A 12,620-nucleotide genomic window follows, 5' to 3' on the forward strand; every position below is an offset into this window, starting at 1 on the left:
CTATGCCCGGTCCCCATCCTCTGAGAGGTGGGGGAGCACATAGTTGGGGCATCTGACCCAGTCTGGGGAAATGGGCGAAGGGGGCAGGGAAGTCTTCCTGGAAGAGGTGACATCTGAGTTGGGTTCTGAAGGCTGAGCACTGGGGCAGAGAGAGGGGGTAGATGAGGGTGTTTGAAGCAGGAGAAAGAGACTATGAAAGGCCCGAGGCCAGGGTGGGACAGAGCACGTTTGGGGGCCCTGCATGTGACTCCTCAGGCTGGAATTTGGACTTGGTGGAGGTGTGGAAGGGATGGGGCTCGAGTCAATTTATGGAGAGCTGTCCACAGCTTTCCCCGTCATTCTCCTTTAGGAGGGAGCCCCTCCCACTCCAAGCAATAGGCCCCACCTTCCCAGTGCTTCAGAGGCTTCCTGGGGCCGTGGTTTGCACGGCCTTGTGCTCGCCCTTCAGGTCTCACTCCCTAAAGCCAGTCGCCATGCTGGTGGCATAAACTCATTTGTGAGAGCCAGGGATTCAGCTGCAGCCGTGGCAAGACCCGGCCTGGGTGTGAGCGAGGCGGCAGCCGCTGCCCAACCACAGAAGCCCCGGCCTGTGTTCTCGCCCAGCCCTGGGTGTGGGTTCCAGGAAGAGCCCGAGCTCTGCCGCTCCGGCCCCACAGTTAACTCTCCGAGCTAGTGGGTGGGACAGCTGGGACCTCAACTCAGGCTCTCCAGGGCACAGCCCATGGCCCTGGGCAAAGCTCTGAGGGGAAGACCCCCCCAACCCCTCAGTTCTGGGGTCAGTTCACAGAGCCAGGGATGAAGAATTGGGGGATGGCATGGATCCCCCAAGCCTTTGACCCCCCAGGAGTTCCTACCCTCTCACTGAGCCACGCTCCTCTGGCATGGTCTCTCGCTAAGACTCGCCTCTAAGCCCCCAACTGCCACTTAACCCACAAAGTTGGTCCCTGATAGTCCTGCTTGGTTTGGTGGGACCCCCATCTCTTACGGCTGCAGCTGTCAGGATAGGGCTGGACCCCTGACCCCAGCGTGGCTATTACGCTCCTTCCTGGGGTCTTTGGAATGGCAGGAGGCGTGCTGAGCTGTGCTGGGAAACCTCACTGGCCCCGGGGCTGGACATGTGGACTCTGACCCCAAAGGCAGTCCTGTTCGGCCTGCACCTGGGCACAAGCCGCTGGACCGCAGACAGGACGGAGGAATGAAGGGTGAGGAAACCACACTCCCTAGCCCTGCCCCCCTTTCTCAGGTTCTGAGCTGCCCTGGTGTTCATACAACAGTTCTGATCGTGGCTCAAGTCCCTCAAGTTGGTCTTTCTATCTTGCAACCAGAAAGCACATGGTGAGAGCTCCAAACTGGGGACCATACAATTCTTCGTCTTCCGCTTTTGAGAGTGAAATGAGAACTGACGGTTGCGTGAGACCACAGGCACGGGGGGCGTCTGCCCATGTGCGAGCCCACGCACGGTGCACAGACCTCACTCTCATCTCCTTCCGGGCATCTGAAGGGCAGTGAGGCCGGGGCTGTCGTTCGCCCTTGCAGACAGACTCTGCAGCGGCAAGCTGGTCCCAGGGAGGGCGCTAGAGGGTGGGCAGGCTCAGCGGGCTCAGGCCAGAGTGTGGACACGTTCTCCTGTGTGGCTGGTGTGGGGCCGTGAAGCTGACGCTGGCCGTGGGGAGAAAGGTCAGGGTCGCCCTTTCCTTCCTTTCTTCTTGATGGATGAAAGAAGAAAGGCCTGTTCTTTGAAATATGGCCTCCCCAAGGCCAGCACGCCTGTTGCCATTCCAAGAATGTGGTATTCTGTGGGCGGGGCAGTGGGCAGGGGCCTGAGGGAAGGGGTCAAGGGGGCCCCAGGACGGCCGGAGCAGCAAGATGGATGCTGGGACCTCCAGAGGTATAAGTGGCCAGGCGGCGGCCTTTGCAGGGGTCTCTGGCCATGCTGCTCCTTGGGCTGCTGCTGCTGACTGTGCTGGCCGGTGCCCGCCTGCTGTGGGGCCAGTGGAAGCTCAGGAGCCTCCACCTCCCACCTCTTGTCCCCGGGTTTCTGCACCTACTGCAGCCTAACCTCCCCATCTACCTGCTTGGCCTGGCTCAGAGACTCGGGCCCATCTACAGGCTCCGCCTCGGGCTACAGGGTGAGTGCCTGCTCCTTGTCTGGCTCTGCCATGGTGGGGTGTGGCCGCGCTCTCTGCTGACACCTGCTTTGGTACTCCCCCAGATGTGGTGGTACTGAACTCTAAGAGAACCATTGAGGAGGCCATGGTCAAGAAGTGGGTGGACTTTGCCGGCAGGCCCCAGATACCATCCTGTAAGGGGTGGGAGACGCAGGGGCTAGGGGAGGCAGGGGAGGTCAGGCTGTGGCCCCCTTGGTCAGTTTGACCCCCACCCCTGCTCACAGACAAGCTGGTGTCTCGGCACAGCCAGGACCTCTCACTTGGGGACTACTCCCTACTCTGGAAGGCCCACAAGAGACTCACCCGCTCTGCCCTCCTGTTGGGCATGCGCAGCTCCATGGAGCCCCTGGTGGAGCAGCTGACCCGGGAGTTCTGCGAGGTGAGGCTGGCCCCCGCCGTCACCCCAGGTTGGCCTCTCCTCTCCCAGCGGCCCCGGCCTGTTCAGTACATGCTTTCTCCACAGCGCATGAGAGCCCGCGCTGGTGCCCCCGTGGCCATCCAGAAGGAGTTCTCTTTCCTCACCTGCAGCATCATCTGCTGCCTCACCTTCGGAGACCAGGTCAGGGCTCTCTCGTGCTCACCTGAGCTTGGACCCACCCCTCAGCCCCTCCCTGACCCCTCCTTGTCCTGAACTGAAAGGGTCCGCTCTTCCGGCAGGAGGATACCTTAGTCCACGTCATCCACGGCTGTGTCCAGGACTTGATGAAAACCTGGGACCACTGGTCCATCCAAATTTTGGACATCCTTCCCTTTCTCAGGGTGAGGAGGTGGAGCCCAGACACCCTGGCTCCCGGGAGCGGGTGGGGGACAGGCTTCCCTCCCGGCAGCTGCCCCCTCTTGCCCCCGCCCAGTTCTTCCCCAGCCCCGGCCTCCGGAGGCTGAAGCAGGCTGTGCAGAACAGGGACCACATTGTGGAGGAGCAGCTGAGGAGGCACAAGGTGGGCACTACGCCTGGGCCGGGGCCCTCAGCCCGCAGCCAGACGCTCAGGCCGGCCCCTCCCCTCTGCAGGAGAGCATGGTGGCCGGACACTGGAGGGACATGACGGACTACATGCTGCAGGGGGCGGGGAAGCCGAGAGCGCAGGAGGCCCCCGGCCAGCTGCTCGAGGGGCACGTGCACATGTCTGTGGTGGACCTCTTCGTGGGCGGCACGGAGACCACTTCGACCACCCTCTCCTGGGCTGTGGCGTTCTTGCTCCACCACCCCGAGGTGTGCCCTGGGGCAGGCCCCTTCCTGGCCGCCCGTCACCCCACCCCGGTGCAGGCTGGGTCAGCACAGGGTGGGGGCTTCTCCTAAGTGGCACAAAGGCTCCTGTGGTGCACCAGGGCATGGCTGGGGGGTGGGGGCGAGAGGCAAGGCTGGATCCCGCACTAGGCTTGCCCCCATTTCCCAGGTTCAGCAGAGACTGCAGGAGGAGCTGGACCGGGAGCTGGGCCCGGGGGCTGGGAGCTCACAAGTCCCGTACAAGGACCGCACGCGGCTGCCCTTGCTCAACGCCACCATCGCCGAGGTGCTGCGCTTGCGGCCGGTGGTGCCCTTGGCCCTGCCACACCGCACCACTCGGCCCAGCAGGTGACTCCCGAAAGGTAGGGGTGAGTGGGACGGCAGGCGGGGTCCTGGCCGGCCTCTAACTCCACCCTGCCATCAGCATCTTCGGCTATGACATCCCCGAGGGCACGGTTGTCATCCCCAACCTCCAAGGTGCCCAGCTGGACGAGACGGTCTGGGAGCGGCCGCACGAGTTCTGGCCTGGTGCGTGCAGGGCCCTGGTGCCCGTGGGTGGGAGCAGTGCGGGCCAGTCCCTGGCAGCCGCTGACAGGGTCTGTCCTTTCCCCACAGACCGCTTCCTGGCCCCCGGCGCGAGTCCCGGCGCTCTGGCCTTCGGCTGCGGGGCGCGTGTGTGCGTGGGCGAGCCGCTGGCGCGCCTGGAACTGTTCGTGGTGCTGGCGCGCCTGCTGCAGGCCTTCACGCTGCTGCCGCCTGCCGGCGCCCTGCCCTCCCTGCAGCCGGAGCCCCACGGCGTGAACCTCACCGTGCAGCCTTTCGAGGTGCGGCTGCAGCCCCGAGGAGCGCACGGCCCCGTCCTGGGAAAGGGTCAGTGACTAGCAGGACACGTGCGGGCCTCATGCCTCAGTTTCTCCTTTTATTGCTCCCGTACCATCCCCCCCCCCCCCCTGTAAACATAGTGCTGTGAGACCGGGCGGAGAAGGCTTCCACTGGTGGGTCGGTGGTGACGATGCGCCCTGACTCTCCTCCCCTCGCGGCCCCTCAGTGCTCGGCAGTCACTCCTGCGCGGGAGAGGCGAGCCGAGGCTCAGCCTCCCCAGGCAGGGGCCCGGTAGTCTCTGGGTCTCAGCTTCATTTCCGTGAAGGGCACAGAGAACTCGAAGCCCTTCCAGTGGTACCAGCTCACTCCCTGGAAAGGAGGTGGTGGGGAGTCAAAGCAGACTCCCGTTGCTCCCACCCCTGCCCTTTCGGGAAGCTGACTGCCAGAAATCAACCTTCTTCCCTCCCTGCTGCCGTCATAACCCCCAAGGGCAAGGACTGAGGCTTAATCTGAGCTGGCTCTTTCCAACCAATAAATCATCTCCTCCCCAAACACCCTGGTGGGAGAGCATCATTGTTCCACTCGGAGACGAGGGCTCAGGAACTTGTCTGTCACCCGGCAGGCCCCGCCCCAGCCACCCCAGCTGCACCTGCCCCGCACCCTCACCTGGTGGTCCACGATGCTCCCGTAGAGCCCATTGAGGTTGGCGTAGTGGCAGTTCCTATACCACCAAGCCCCTCGGTAGGAGACGGCACAGGAGATGAGCAAGTTGTTGGGGTCTCGGTCTCGGGCAGAGAAGACGCTGCCGCTGTGGTAGCTCATGGAGTCCCCTGGCCGGCGGGCAAGGAGAGGAGTGAGGACCTCCCCTACCTCACCGCCACGCAGCCCCAGGCCCAGCCCTCACCTGCCGTGCCGTGGTAGCCCTCCAGGTGGAGGCGGTAGTACTCCGAGGCCGAGTCTACGCGGAAAGAGTCGTACTGAGCGAACACGGCTTCGTCCCCAGCCCGCAGGTCCACACGCATGGAGTAGTCGCCAGTGCTCGTCAGGCTGTGCAGGGCCTCGTTGCCTGGGGGTGGGCAGCGCGCTCTCACCAGGGCCCTGGTGTCCACAGGGCCCCCGTCCCTTCCCTGGTCCCCCCATCCCTGTGAGGCACCGACCCAGCCAGAACTCCCCGGAGATGTTCCCAAAACCACGGGCATAGTCTTCCCAGTCCCTCCAGAAGTCCGTGTGTCCGTCCATGCGGCGCTGGAACACCTGAGAGGCAGGCAGGGCACGTCAGCCCGCGGCCCCCGCTGCCACGGCCCTGGCCCTGGGCCCGGCCCTGGGCTTCCGGCCGCCACCCACCAGCCAGCCGCCTCCATCCGTCTCCATGTCACAGAACACGTTCAGCGGCTGCTCGCGGTTGCCGTTGAGGAAGATGGTGGAGGCCCTGGAGGGGCCGGCCCCGTTCTGCATCTCCTCCCCGCAGTCCCGGGGGAAGGGGATCTGCAGTCCACCTGGGGGGAGGACAGACAGGGACCAGTCCTTTCTGCAAACCCTAGACCCCAGCTGCCCACTCAGGCCCCGCCTCAGGCCCCAGCACTGCGTACCAGTGGTGAAGGAGGCGGACGTGGGTGGCGTGAAGCTCTCCCCCCACACAGCCCGGAGCTGGGCTGTGTAGCCGGTGGAGGGAAAGAGGCCCAGGAGCCGGTGAGAGGTGAGGCCTCCCGGGAGCAGGACCTCCTGTGAGACAGAAAGGGGTCGGTCAGGGGACAGGGAGGTGGGGCCCCACCAGGAGAGGCGGAGGCAGAGGCAGCCCCTCCTGGAAGGGGACCTAGGGCGGGGAGTTGGCAGGGGTGGGGGCACCTGGGTCTGTCCACCAGGGGTGTCGTAGGTGAGCAGGTAGCCAGTTGGTGGGACTTGGGGCTCCGTCCAAGTAAGCAGGGCTGTGCGGGGGGTCACTTCCTTGGCTTCCAAGTCCCGGGGGCCCTCCAAGCCTGGAAGGGGAAAAGGGGAGAGAATAGGGGGGTGGGGCCCTTCCTTGCACCTGCCCTCCCCCATCCCACACACCTCATTGGAGGTACCTGTGGTGAAGGTGATGCTGGCTGGAGAGGTGAGGTTGGGGCCCCGAAGGCCATGCACGGTGGCTGTGTAGTTGGTGTGGAGCGTGAGGCCGTGTAAGGGGTAGTCCACGGTGCTGCCCGGGGCTGAGGCCTGTAGAGTGGGGGCTGGCCGTGGGGGGATATCAGCAGCTGCTGTTCTGCCTCTGCTCTCCCTCCCTGCATATGTCCCCTCCAAAAGCCTGAGCCCTACTCACTGCCGGGGGCTGTGACCCAGATGCTGTATGTGTCCACAGGAGCCTGAGGGGGCTTCCAGTGTAGCGTGGCTGTTCCCTCTGTCAAGTTCAGTGCTTGCAGCTGGGTGGGGCCATCAGGAACTGGCAGAACAACGTAAGGGGCTCAGAGCAGGCCCCTGCTGCTTTCCCTACCCCTCCTTCCCAAACCCTGCTGGGCCTCTGGTCTGCGACTGGACCCTCTAACACCCTCCCCTCTCCAGACACTGAACCAACCCCCACCCATGGCCTCATGACCCCCTTCGGCCATCCTGGCCCTGCCAATGATCTCACCAGTAGTGAAGAAGCCTGTGAGAGGCTCGCTCTCCTCAAAGCCTCGGACAGACACCACCGTCACCTCGTAGCGAGCACCTGGGGCCAGCCCCTTGAGGTGCTGGGCCCGGGCCTGACTGTCCACCTGCACACTCTGCGGCTCCCCTGAAAACACGGTGGGCTTGGGAGGTTGCCAGGGAAGCCAGGAGGGGCTGCGGGGTGGGCGGAGTGGAGGGCATGGAGAAATGAGAGCCGGTGAGGGTGTGGGCAAAGGGCGTTACCTCCTTCCGCGAGTTGGTAGGACACTTTGAAGCTGTCAACTCTGGACGGCGGGGGCATCCAGCTGACCCTGGCTGAGGTCTCCCCAATTTCGCTGAACTGGAGGTCACGGGGGCTCTCCAGAACTGAGGGGAGCAGTGTGCCGGGTAGTGATGGTGAGGGCACAGGCCAGGCTCCTGTGGACGACCCCTACCCCCACCGTCCTGGGCCACTGGCCACAGGCACAGATGTGGCCGTCCCCCTGCACCCCTCGCCCCCTGCCCCACTCGCCAGCCCCCCGCCGTGGGGCCTCACCTGGGCTCAGCGTCCGGGCAGTGCCCTGCACGCTGTCCGCGCTGTGGGGCCCACGCAGGCCGTACAGGGTAAGGCTGTACAGGGTCCCGGGACGGAGGTCCCGGAGCACAGCCGAGCGCCGCGTCCCTGGCACTGCCACCTCCCGCTGCAGCAAGGGACGCACGTGCGGCTCCAGGGTGCTTGCAGATGGGACCCCATAGCGAAGCAGGAAGGAGTCGAAGGCCCCGGAGGGGGCTTCCCAGTTGAGTCGCAGAGAACTGGCGGTCACGTCAGTCACAGCCAGCTGGGAGAGCCGGGGCCCCGGCTCCCCCAGGGTCTGACCAGCGGGAGCTGACCCTGCAGAGTGGGTGGGACAACGGCTTGGAGGCAGAAGCACACCATCTGGGTGACCTGGGGAGGTCCTTTCTGCCACTCAGCCTGGCCCCTAGGCTCCCCATCTGTGAAGTGGAGCTGATACGGGGCTGGCACCCACGGCAGGGCCCACAGTCACCACACCTACGTGCAGAGCCGGGGCAACCCCTCCCCCTCCATGGCACCCTCATGCTCTTCCCTGTGCCCACCACTTCTGGGCGCCCCTCACCCCCCCGGGCCCAGGGCAGAAGCAGGGAGACTAAGACACAGGCCCTCGCCTGGTGGTACCTGTAGTGCCCTCAGCTGAGACGGGGCCCAGGCGCTTCCCTTCACGGAGGCCGTAGAGGAAGAACTTGTAGGGGGTGCTGGGTTCCAGGCCCGACACAAGGACCTTGTTCTGGTCACCACCCACAAGCAAGGCCTGGGCCTGCCCGTCTGTGCCCCAGTACTGCACCACGAAGGAGTCGAAGGAGCCCTGGGCCACAGTCCACGAGAGGCGCAGGGAGTCTGGGGTGCTGTCAGTCACTGCCAGCACCCCCAGGCGGGGCCCTTCGGGGGGCTCGGGGGCCTCTTCTGGGGCTGTGGGGGAAGCCCGGGAAGACGCTGAGCGGGTGCAGCAGGCCCTCCCCACGCTGCTGCTCCAGCTCCGGGGTGGCCGGGCTGAAGTGGGGACTTCGCAGGTCCTGGCCATGGATGCCAGGTAGAGAGGAGAGGGGGACTGAGTCTCTTCTAGCATCTTCCTTGTCTTGAATCTGCCAAATCCCTGCTCTGGCGGTGAGGCCTGCCATGCTACCCCGGGTCTCCCTGGGGTGGGCACTGCAGCCCCAGGGCCCCTGTCTGTGGACTCCTTCGCTAGGTCTGAATTTGTGCTGCCTCTGAGGCAGGACCGACTCGGCCAGTCCCGAGTTCGGCCATGGGCCTCCTTTCTGAGGACAGCAGAGGATGGAAGGGGCCGGTGGGCAAGGGGCAAACCTGCCCCATGGGGCTGACATGAGCTGGGTCAGCACCTCTGGAGGAGGAGTCCCTCCTACTGACACAGCCACAGCTGCTGGTTCTTTGCCCCTTGCTATTTTCTTTCCTAGGAACTTTTCCATTTGAGAAAAGGCTCCTGAATCCTCCGTGGGTGGGGGTTCTATCCCTGCCTGCGCAAGGCCACACTGAGGGGATGTAGGAGTTCCCCGCAGAGGAAGGGAAGCAGCCACAGCCCTGGGGAGGGGGAAGGAGAGGGGGCAGGGGTGGTTGAAGGGGTCCGGAGATTGAGGACCACAACCTGGGCCTCTCCTGGCCTGACTCCTGCTTTTGCCTGACCCCTGGTTACTGACAGAGCTGGCCCCTGGCCCCTGACCCCTTCCTCTGGGCCCCGGGCTGGGCTCCCTCAAGGCCCTTCCACTCCTGCCTGCCTGTCCGTACATCTCAGCCCAAAGGTCGGCTTGCTGGGGCTGTGCAGGACGGCCACCCCTCCCCAGTCACGCCCAGGACAGAGACAGGGCCAAGGCACTGCCTCCCAGGAGCCGGGGGATCAGGAGCTTGTTTCCCTGACAGGCTCCAAGCCATCCACGGTGGCCCCCTGCTGGTCTGCAGCCACAGGCCTGCCCTGCGCTGCCCGTTTTGTCCCTGTACTGGACCAGGGAGGAGTCAAAGGGCCCTGGGCCACGGTCCAGGACAGGTGCGCTGCATCCGAGGCCACAGCTGCCACAGCCGGCTCCTCCAGGCAAGGTGCCCCAGGGGCTCTGTGGGCAGAGCCTGGAACACAGTGGCAGAGCCTCAGGGCTCAATGGCAGGACCCTGTCCTGGAGAGGGGACCCTTCCTTGGCTAAAAAAGGAAATTCAAGCTAATTGCTGTAAGGTGTTCCTGGGTCCCAGGTGTTGTGTACAGACCCACGCAACAGGTACAGTGGTGCCTTACAGGCATTGCCTTACTGCTTGGGGGTGGGGGTGGGGGTAGGGGGTGCGCTGCAGGGGCTGAGACACCTCGGCACAATAAACAACCAGCATGTTCAGAACAGGACTCAACCCCAAGGGCCGGGATCCGCATTCATATCGGAGCCACTAACCGGCCCAGTCAGGGAGCCTGAGGAAGCCACTGATTAAAAAAATCACAAGTCAGAAGTCCGAAGGCCAGGAAGGAACCAATCTAAAACATAGGAGACACGGGCTCCGGCCCCAACTGTGTCCCCACCAGTCCTCACGCATTCAGAGATCATGTGGGGCCCGGGTGCAGGGTGGGGAAGAAGAGGGCAATGGCTGTGTGTAAGGAGTGCTGACCCCCAAGGGGAGAGGCACAAAGGAGCAGAGCAAAAGCCTGCCGCACCCCCACTCACCTGTGAGGCCCACGGTGGACACCGGGCCCACACGCCGCCCCCCGTGCAGGCCATACAGGTGCATCTTGTACTTGCGCCCCGGCTCCAGGCCCTGCACGGTCACCTCGCTCTCCTCACCCCCGACTCGCACCACCTGGGGCCGCCCGTCCCTGTCCTTGTACTGGACGGTGAAGGAGTCGAAGTGGCCCTGAGGGACGGTCCAGGACAGGCTCAGCGAGTCCGGGGAGGATCCCGTCACTGTCAGCTCCCCCAGGAGGGGCTCCTCGGGGGGCTCTGGGGCCTCTGTGCTGGGTTCTGTGGGGCTGGGGGTCTCTTCCTCAGCAGCTGAGAAGGACAGACACAGGGAGGGTGAGGCAGGCTCCATGGAGATGTCCTCGGCCTTCTCCCAAGCTGTGGTCATGACTGGACCCTGATCACTGCACAAAGTCCCTCCTGGGGGCTGGGAGGTCCTGCTCAGCCCAACCCCACAAACATACCCAGACCCTCGGGCTCAGCTGTGGGGGAGCAGGCCAGCCACCAGCACAGCTCACAGAGGCCTTCCTCTGCCCACGGGGACCCGCTGTTCTTGGGGAGCCCAGGGGGGCACCCAGGGCCCCATAGCTCAACCTGGAGCAGAGGAGCCCCCTGCATCCCGCCCTCCCATCAGAGAGTGTAATGTCACTGCAGGCTCCGTCCTGGGGCACCCAGCGTCCACTAACCCGTCACCCCGATGGCAGAGACGGGGCCCTGGCGCTGGCTGTCGTGGAAGCCATACAGGTTCATCTTGTACTTGTGGTCTGGCTCCAGGCCCGAGATGGTGACCGTGTCCTCGTGTCCCGGCACCCGCACCGCCTTGGGCTGGCCGTCCCCGTTCTTGTACTGGACCAGGAAGTGGTCAAACTGGCCCTCGGGGACGGTCCAGGAGAGGCGCAGGGAGTCCGGGGTGGCATCTGTCACAATCAGCTGCCCCAGGCTCGGCTTCACAGCGGGGCTGGCTGGGCGTTCTGCTTCAGGAGCTGGGAAAGGAGGCAGACAGAAGCCTTCCTGTTGCTGGAAGGCGTTGCTGAGACCCCAGCTTCTCCTGGCTTCTTCCGCTCTGGGACTAACTGAAGATGCATTTCTGGCTGTGACCATCAGAGCCTTTCTGGGCCTCCCTGTGGTCCATCTGCCCGGCCGGCCTCCTGCCTCAGAGCCTTTGCCTGGTCCTTCCGCCCTCCTGCTCTTTCCCCGATGCCTGCGTGGCTCACGTCCATGCTTCCTTCAGGCCTTACAAGCGCTCCTCTCTCGTGGGGACCTTCCCCCACTGCCTATCCAGTCCCCACAGTGACAACCTGCCCTGTGTATTTAGACCCAGCCCCAGCGACAAACGGGAAACAGCAACGAGAAGCGATCAGAAGCCTGTCGCACAGCCTGGGCACTGGAGGCCTTTAAGGAATGACTGTTCGTTCTTGACGTGCAGTAACTATTACGCGGTTATTTTTCAATCGCCTTTTCAAAGAGAGGACTAGGAGTATTTCGTGATGAAGTGCAGTGTCTGGGATGAGTGCCACACACTTCTGTGGTCTCCCCTACAAGGAACACTATTTGGCTGTACAAAGGAATGAAGTACTGCTTGATGCCACCACAGCGGGGACCTCAAAGCGAGCTCGGCGAAGGAGCCAGGCACCAGAGGGGGTGTGCTGCGTGGCCCCGCTTGGACGGTTGGCCGGGACAGGGCTGGGGGCACAGAGCACAGGTGGGGGTGGCCCGGGGCTGGGCGTTGGAAGGGTCTACCCATGACGACTCTTCTTGGGGTGGAAGAAAAGTTCAAGAACAAGATAGTGGTGAAGCATGCACACGCTATAAATATCCTAGAAATCGCTCAAGCCCTATATTGAAACAGGTGACTTTTCTGGTACCGAGTTATGTCAATCAGTTGTCAAAGTGGAGGCATCCTATGGAGAGGGCGGGCAGACGGGGCAGGAGTTGACGTCTGGGGGAAGCAGGTGATGTATGTCCCAGCTCCCAAACAGAGCTCTCTGCAGAGTTCCCAGGCAAAGCAGGGAGCCACAGTGGGCCGGGGCATTACTGCCTTGGCGGCTTCGGTGCCCAGGGGCCTCTCAGACGGCCAGGCCCTTTCCTGTCCCCGAGAGCTGCTGTCCTGGGCTGCCCGACGGACAGTGCAGGGGTTGGAGGGTGAGATTTTACGGTCTGCGCTGGAGGAGACTCTGGAGGCTCCACTACCGAGGCCTGCCCTGAGCCCCGCTCCGGAGGCCCTTCAGCCCCCACTCACCTGTGAGGCCCACGGTGGACACCGGGCCCACACGCCGCCCCCCGTGCAGGCCATACAGGTGCATCTTGTACTTGCGCCCCGGCTCCAGGCCCTGCACGGTCACCTCGCTCTCCTCACCCCCGACTCGCACCACCTGGGGCCGCCCGTCCCTGTCCTTGTACTGGACGGTGAAGGAGTCGAAGTGGCCCTGGGGGACGGTCCAGGACAGGCTCAGCGAGTCCGGGGAGGATCCCGTCACTGTCAGCTCTCCCAGGAGGGGCTCCTCGGGGGGCTCTGGGGCCTCTGTGCTGGGTTCTGTGGGGCTGGGGGTCTCTTCCTCTGCAGC

At 64.1% G+C, this 12,620-nt stretch overlaps 2 protein-coding genes across 4 annotated transcripts in view; one reads left to right on the forward strand and one right to left on the reverse strand.

Moving 5' to 3' along the window:
* Window positions 1-1,261: 1,261 nt before the first annotated feature.
* CYP21A2 (cytochrome P450 family 21 subfamily A member 2) lies at window positions 1,262-4,297 on the forward strand. Its single transcript, XM_053913767.2, has 11 exons — window positions 1,262-1,335; window positions 1,919-2,129; window positions 2,213-2,302; window positions 2,393-2,547; window positions 2,632-2,727; window positions 2,826-2,927; window positions 3,020-3,106; window positions 3,178-3,378; window positions 3,563-3,741; window positions 3,818-3,921; window positions 4,009-4,297. Exons 1-11 carry the CDS (start codon window positions 1,333-1,335, stop codon window positions 4,269-4,271), a joined length of 1,491 nt encoding a protein of 496 aa, XP_053769742.1. The 5' UTR covers window positions 1,262-1,332; the 3' UTR covers window positions 4,272-4,297.
* Window positions 4,298-4,448: 151 nt separating this feature from the next.
* TNXB (tenascin XB) overlaps window positions 4,449-12,620 on the reverse strand; it is a 57,631-nt gene continuing 49,459 nt past the window's right edge. For 2 of the 3 annotated variants that reach the window (XM_053913766.2, XM_053913765.2), the window contains 16 exons: window positions 12,296-12,619; window positions 10,743-11,039; window positions 10,045-10,368; window positions 8,012-8,302; window positions 7,373-7,708; window positions 7,081-7,203; window positions 6,821-6,964; window positions 6,512-6,631; window positions 6,279-6,422; window positions 6,061-6,191; window positions 5,805-5,937; window positions 5,560-5,711; window positions 5,373-5,469; window positions 5,120-5,281; window positions 4,882-5,045; window positions 4,449-4,584 (listed from right to left, as the gene is read on the reverse strand). In XM_053913766.2, coding sequence (XP_053769741.1) covers window positions 4,483-4,584; window positions 4,882-5,045; window positions 5,120-5,281; window positions 5,373-5,469; window positions 5,560-5,711; window positions 5,805-5,937; window positions 6,061-6,191; window positions 6,279-6,422; window positions 6,512-6,631; window positions 6,821-6,964; window positions 7,081-7,203; window positions 7,373-7,708; window positions 8,012-8,302; window positions 10,045-10,368; window positions 10,743-11,039; window positions 12,296-12,619 — 3,044 coding nt within the window. In that variant the 3' untranslated portion in view covers window positions 4,449-4,482. The remainder of the gene's footprint in view (window positions 4,585-4,881; window positions 5,046-5,119; window positions 5,282-5,372; window positions 5,470-5,559; window positions 5,712-5,804; window positions 5,938-6,060; window positions 6,192-6,278; window positions 6,423-6,511; window positions 6,632-6,820; window positions 6,965-7,080; window positions 7,204-7,372; window positions 7,709-8,011; window positions 8,303-10,044; window positions 10,369-10,742; window positions 11,040-12,295; window position 12,620) is intronic. The other variant, XM_071219684.1, reaches the window with a different exon arrangement.

This window comes from Desmodus rotundus, chromosome 11, assembly GCF_022682495.2.
Source record: "Desmodus rotundus isolate HL8 chromosome 11, HLdesRot8A.1, whole genome shotgun sequence".
In the NCBI taxonomy this organism is placed as follows: domain Eukaryota; kingdom Metazoa; phylum Chordata; class Mammalia; order Chiroptera; family Phyllostomidae; genus Desmodus; species Desmodus rotundus.